The 7,285-nt window shown below is 35.7% G+C and overlaps 1 protein-coding gene across 2 annotated transcripts in view; it reads left to right on the forward strand.

Annotated features, from left to right (window-relative positions):
• LOC131432919 (E3 SUMO-protein ligase PIAS2) overlaps nucleotides 1-3,459 on the forward strand; it is a 60,402-nt gene extending 56,943 nt beyond the window's left edge. The window contains exons 10-12 of one of the 2 annotated variants that reach the window (XR_009229993.1): nucleotides 2,530-2,628; nucleotides 2,710-2,864; nucleotides 2,975-3,016. Coding sequence is in view for 1 of the 2 variants with exons in the window: in XM_058599513.1 (XP_058455496.1) it covers nucleotides 2,530-2,628; nucleotides 2,759-2,864; nucleotides 2,975-3,002 (233 nt within the window). In the remaining variant the exon portion in view is untranslated. Of the gene's footprint in view, nucleotides 1-2,529; nucleotides 2,629-2,709; nucleotides 2,865-2,974 lie in introns of both variants that reach the window. The other variant, XM_058599513.1, reaches the window with a different exon arrangement.
• Nucleotides 3,460-7,285: the final 3,826 nt, after the last annotated feature.

The following is a 7,285-nucleotide window of genomic DNA, read 5'->3' on the forward strand; positions in this document are numbered from 1 at the left end:
CAATTTTTTTTCCATTTTTTGGTACATCCAATATCTCCGAAACCAAAAGTCGGATCAAAATGAAATTCAATAGCAGACTATGAGACCATAAGACCTTTTATTTGAATCTAGCTTGTGAAAATCGGTTCAGCCATCTCTGAGAAAAGGGAGTGCATATTTTTGTTATATACATACACACACATACACACACACACACACACACACACACACACACACACACACACACACACACACACACACACACACACACACTCAGAGAGACATTTACTCAGTTCGTTGAGTGGTATATGACGTTCGGCCCTCCGGGCCTCGATTAAAAAGTTGGTTTTCACAGAGATTACATAGCCTTTCTGTATGAGAAAGGCAAAAATAATAAAATAGTTATGTTTGCTCGGAAGAAATCTGTTACGTGTAAAAAAAACCCTAGATGACTAGAAAAAGGCTTTATGCTTTTCTTATATGCACTAGTAATAATGAATCTTTCCTATTTATACATGGAGCTGCCCGAAAAGTACTTCAATCCTCAATTAGCGGGCCTATTATAATGTTTGTTTTTGGCCATGGGATATCTGTTTAAAGCTTGAACTAAATAAATATTTATAAAAAATGAACAGAGGCGAAAATCCTGGAATTTTTATTTTCCAAACCGGAAACAAATCGGGAAATTGATCTCTGCAATTCACTTGCCACCCTTCTAATTGTTTTCGTCGACCCCCTGTCACGACGACATATTGATGAGATCAAAATCGGAACTTCAAAATTAGCTGATTGCAATGTAAATAAACAATCAATTATGCAATTGTTTACGGTTTACCTTGTTACGATAACTAGGTAATTATTTAAGCTTACTTGCAAAAATAATTATACTCCCAAACAATTTCAATGGCGGACAAAATCAGGCGTGGAGGCATGTTTTTGAGTTCTTTCTTCGTTTTATTTATCTATTCCTCAATATTCGCAACAAAATTGTTGAAGAGATCTTACGCTTCAGGTTGACCCAGGAATTCTCGATGGGACGCACCTGGAGGTGTTGGGCGAGTTCGCCGACTTGGGTACGACATCGATTTTCAGCCGCTCCATCTCCTCCAACGATCACTTCAAGTAACTTCCCCGTTCACGGCCAGTCCGGAAAGAAAGAAGAGCGGCTTTGACATCACCTTCTCGCTGAATGTTTGCCACAGCAGCATCTTCTTAGAAAACTTGATGTGTGTGATAGTGTTGACTCGAAGCGATCGTTCCAAAATTCAAAATCATCCCGGTATAGAAAAAGGAACGTATCCACGTCTAAAACTGAAAGTAGCTTTATGTGAATATTACATACAGTAAATGCTCAAATTCGAAAGTTAAATGTACTGCAAGTACGATTTTTTGTGGATTTTTGGGTAATTACTATTAACATTACACTTTGCTGCATTTTTTCATTGACTCTGATTACATCGCAATTCGATGATTATAGACCATGTTAAGAACACAGCAAATAAAGAATTGTAACAATCGATATGAAAAAAATAGACGTACTGTACATCAAAGGCCATAATTTTCTGTTTTGGAGGAATATTGTAGATAAATCACACGTTATTACATCAAAAAAACGTATTGAGTACATTACATCACCTTAACTGAGTACTGTATATGAAATTATGCATCTTTTCTTGTAATATTACAACCTTTAGAACAACACCGAGATTGAAACGATATTGTATCGTAATCGCTACACATCAGTAGTGAACAGTGATGTGCAGCAATTTTGATGTAATATCACAAATGTGTTGGTGTCGTTCTAAAGGTTGTAATATTACAAGAGAAGATGCATAATTTCCTACCAGAATCGTCTAAGTATTCAGTCAAGCAGATGTAATCTACTCAATACTCAATACGTTGTTTCGATGTAATAACTTGTGATTTATTTGCAATATTTCTTGGAAACGGAAAATTATTACATTTGATATTCAGTACGTCTAAATTTTTTTCACATCGATTGATAATCACATTGAGATTGTTACAATTTTTTTTTTGCTGTGATGCGAATCACTAAACACTGAACTATTTTATACTCATACACCCATATTTTGTACTTCGATCGAATGTAACAATTTACATTCTGTAAATGGATCGAGTTATGCTTTTGCATTCTGTAATTCGATCGGATGATACTTTTTTATGGAAAACTCGAACTCGATCGAGATACAGAATACACAATTTGGCATTCGATCGAAATACAGAAAAGGGGTGAATATCATTTGACTACGGATAATTCCTCTTAAACTTTCATATATATGCTAAACCCGCACAACCCCTCTTAAACTTTCGTAAACTAATACCACACAATTCCTCCTAAATTTTAGCAAATCATCTAAATATTTTTTGGACATAATTTCGAATGATTTGACCCTTAAGACAAGCACACTTCTTCTGAATAACAACGTATTGATTTTTCGATCAATTGTTGTATTCGGTTAATGAGATCACCCATATAATTATAGTATTTGTTTACTTGCAACATTTATTGTTCATACTTTTACTTTACAGAAGATGCTTCGCAATCAGTTATATCGTTAGACTCTCCATCGCCACCATCGACACCAAATCCGCCTACATACGGCCACAATGTATCTTCAATGTCCAACAGTAAGTGTTTAGCTTTATGCTAATAATGTATCATCTTTCGTTTATTTTTTGTTTTCAATAAAATATTTTATTATTTTTAAGACCTTGAATTGTTATTCAATAATTTATGAACACATACACATACATACAGATGTTTCATCCACTACTGCTAGTACGCCTACTATTCCGTACCAACTGCCGATAAGTCCTCTAGAACAAGCTAGCAATTTGCAACTCAACCCACTTGCAATGAATAGGTAAGTATCAAAAATGCGTGTCTTATTAGAACATGTATTTTTTTCGTCTCTAGTGGAGTACATGTAAAATAACTGCAAGAATAACGACTAATAACTCACCAATGCTTCAGTTTTTACGATTATTTCTCTAAGATTTGAAACTGCGCCGGATGACTGGCAGTCGTATATTTATAACTGCCTAGTTAATGATGTCCAGGATCTTTCCTACCTGTCCAGAGAATGGAGCGTACAAAACTTAATGTTTAATACGGTAGAATGCAAAGGAATGCACAATTAGCAGTTCAAATCCTTAAACATAGCTTCGATAACGGCCTTAAATGCTACAAACTTTGAAGTTTAGGTACAAAATTATTGACAGGAGCTGAACAAGACTTTTGAAGATACCTATAGTGTGAACTCGTATATTGAAAATATTCTATAGGGTTTGAATTAATTTATTATGAAACTAAAAATCATTCTTTCCGTTATTACAAGGAAAAAATACTATCATAGGTATATATGAAAAAGTTTTGCATAATTTTCTGAATCGTAGAAGAGGTATTTTATAGCTATAGAAGTATAAAACATGAACTGATTTAAAAAGTATCACCACATACTCAAGTTGTCCATTTATTTTGAAAGAAAAACCATATAATAAAATATGTAACGTAATAATTGAGAATCGACTTTTGAATCGTATTCCATTTAAGTGCCATATACTGGTGTGCACGATGGTAAATGGACATTTCTCTATGCGGTTGTATTTTTTTTAAATGGGGAATGAATATGGGGAAGAAAAATGTAAACATCGAGCATTTCAAGATCATCAGTCGAATTATGTCCAATGTTTATAACCGAGAACAAAGCTTTATTTCATGTTTACCAAAACGGAAATAGTAGATAACTTGGACAAATAAACCACATATCCGAAAACCCCACATATTGATTTTGAAATAGTAGAAAAATCCCTGCACCATACTTAATTTCGTGAGAAAATTACAAACACAGCCAAAACCGTCCTATCTCGCCACCATTGTTAATTAGACACAAGTAAACATTGGAACGAAACATGGCTCGAAATTCGATTTCAGAGCTAACATAAGCGGCCCTTACACGATCATTAAAAGTGTCATTATTAAGTAATGACACTTCTGCTCAAACGCTCGTCATTACTGTACATCATTACTTTTTAGCATTACACGTTCATTATCAATGATAAGTATTTTTAACTACTTCAGCACGGGGCTTGAAACCAGAATAACTTTCCCTCAGCAATTAAAGAATATTAGCAATATTCTTTATCTTTGTTTAGCTGAAAATAAATTTGATTTGCCATTGAAACATTAACATTTTATATCTACACTTTGTCATTTCCAGATTTTTTTTTCACGTATAGTTCTGAAGAGAATGTTTACTTCATGGTTGGCAAATTTTCTCATCTAATACAACTAACGATATTCAGCACTTCCACAAAAAAAAAATAATAAGAAATAATGTTGGTAATGATAGAAAATCCGGAATTCCATCATTACTCGTGTCATTACTGAGCTTTTCAGCTAAAAAAGATAAAGAATATTGCAGTCACGTACCCAGAGGGGGGGGGGGGGGCCCGAGGGGCCCTGGCCCCTCCCGAAATCGAAAACATATAATTATTTAGAATGTCTTCGGCATGTGTTACAATAATAACAACACAGTAAACGTAATAAAATGTAATACAATATCAGTTCCAGTGAAAAAGTTTAAAGTGTACGAGGTCTGTTCAAAAAGTTCCCGGAATTTTTAAATTGCGCGCGTCTGGAGAGTCCGGTGGTCAAATTTTTTTTTTATTGTGTTGGTACATATGTCCCTAATGTATGGTGACATTTTCAGCTGTATTCATTGTTTACATTCTGTCTTGTAGCGGCTGGTGTAGACGTGTTTTTTTGAGCTCGGCGATTTTTGTTAGTTTAAACAATGGAATTTGTATTAAATTTTGCGTGAAAAATGAAATAAAGTGTAACCAAGTGTGCGAAATGTTACAGAGAGCCTACGGTGAGTCTGCTATGAAAAAAACAAGTGTTTACGAGTGGTATAAGCGTTTCCAAGATGGCCGCGAAGACGTTGAAGACGACGAACGCTCCGGTCGACCCAGCACGTCAATAATCGATGAAAATGTGGGAAAAGTGGAAAAAATGATTATGGATGATCGCCGAATCACTATTAGAGAAGTTGCTGATGAAGTTGGCATATCAGTTGGCTCATGCCATCATATTTTTTCAAATGTTTTGGGCATGAAACGAGTGGCAGCAAAATTCGTTCCAAAACTGCTGAATTTTGATAAAAAAAAACAAACGCATTACCATCGCCCCAACCTCCTTATTCACCAGATATCGCTCCGTGTGATTTTTTCCTGTTCCCAAAGTTGAAGAGACCCATGAAAGGACAGCGTTTTTCATCGATTGAAGAGATAATGGCAGAATCGCTGAGAGTGCTACAGAGCATTACAAAAAGTGACTATCAGGGGTGTTTCGAAGACTGAAAAAAACGCTGGCATAAGTGTATTATATCTAGGGGGGATTACTTTGAAGGGGACCATATACATGTAGACGAATAAATAAATATTTTTTTTAGAAAAATGAGAATTCCGGGTACTTTTTGAACAGACCTCGTATGTTAAAAACCGCCGTAAAAGGCACACCGAGAATTAGGTACATTATTTTTTATCTTTGGGCCCCTCCCGAAATGAAATCCTGGGTGCGGGCCTGGAATATTGCTAATATTATTTAATTGCTGAGGGAAAGTTATTCTGGTTTCAAGCCCCGTACTGGAGTAGTTAAAAATACTCATCATTAATAATGAACGTGTAATGCTAAAAAGTAATGATGTACAGTAATGCAGTAATGACGAGCGTTTGAGCAGAAGTGTCATTACTTAGTAATGACACTTTTAATGATCGTGTAAGGGCCGCTATTTACCATAGTGAATCCCGGCGCAATACTCAATTTCGTGAGAAAACTATCCTCTCAGTTGGCGGTTCTATTTTGTTGGTCGTTGAGCGCTTATTGAACGACATACTGCACGAAATATTCGTTCAGTTTGCTGGAACGGTTTGTTGTTTTTTCTCTTGCAAAAATAGTGTGAAATCTAGGTGTTACCTTCATATAGAAAGAAGATTTGTTGTTATTCTACGTGAAGTAGAAGTATTGTACAGGTATGTAGTGTTAGTTAATAAAAAAGTGGAAAACACTTCGGAAATTGTGCAGTAAAACTAGTCCAACGGGGCTCCAACTCCTCATGTTAAAAATGGTTCAACAATAGACCTCTGTCTGCCGGGTTTGTTGAACGAAAAAATGGCATTCGGTTCAACGGTCTGTTTCAAAATCAGCAAACGAAGGTTGGCCTCCTGTTAACGATTGATTGGACGTTCATTGGATCAATGATCCAACGTATTGGACCAATGAAGGACCACTGTTGAACTCTAAGATGGTACAAACATGGCCAAAACCGCCCTATCTTGCCACCAGGTTTAATTCTACATCGTGACTGGTGTATGTGTCCAGGTCGTCAGTAGCAGAATGAGAGGGTGCAAATTGATATCAATCATAGACATCTTATCAAGATTCCAGCTCTCACATTTCACGAACAAATCGTAAGCAACGTAGTTTTTCGCGAGCATGACACTATCGGCTGATTTCGCATCGAATCTCATACATACAAGTAAAGAAAAGATACTTCGAATTCGTGTGCGCCACAATAGGAGCACTGCGCACCCATAAAATTGACATGATATCTGTATGAAATGTTCAAAACGACGAATGTAACAATGAGAGATTCTCTTTGTTTACTTTCTCTTTCGAGTATTGTGGTACTGTTAACAATCCTTCACTCCAATTATTTACCGATAATAATAACTAAAGCTATCATCTTTGAATCTACACTGAAGAAATTACCGAAAAAAGCAGGAATGTTTTGCAATAATCAAAAGAGAAAGTAAACAAAGAGAATCTCTCATTGTTACATTCGTCGTTTCAAACATTTTATACAGATATGTTCACTGTGATACCTTGCTATGGCATAGCTGAACTCGATACTGAGCTCCCTCTAAACTGGCAGAGTCTGCTACTATCTAAGTGTGTATGAAATGACCATGAAAAACAAGTTACGGTTACTGTTAACAAGCCTGGTAGATAGTTTCGAAAATTTCCAAGTGGGTAAAATAACCACTCGGAATCCTAAAGAAATTTTCCAATTTATCGTGAAAAATGTGAGCGCGTTTTGTATACTTTGTATACTGTCAAGCCGAATAATTAGTTTGTTTACTTAATTAATTTAATAAGGCACACTGCTTTAGCTCTAAGATGCCGTGGGCATTTCTTAACAGTAGTACAGATAACAGATATATAGGCTCGAACTAAATTTTTCAAAATTCTGTGTAAATTTCAAATTGGTTATACGTTGGAAAC

The sequence above is a fragment of the Malaya genurostris genome, chromosome 2 (assembly GCF_030247185.1).
Source record: "Malaya genurostris strain Urasoe2022 chromosome 2, Malgen_1.1, whole genome shotgun sequence".
Classification (NCBI taxonomy): Eukaryota; Metazoa; Arthropoda; class Insecta; order Diptera; family Culicidae; genus Malaya; species Malaya genurostris.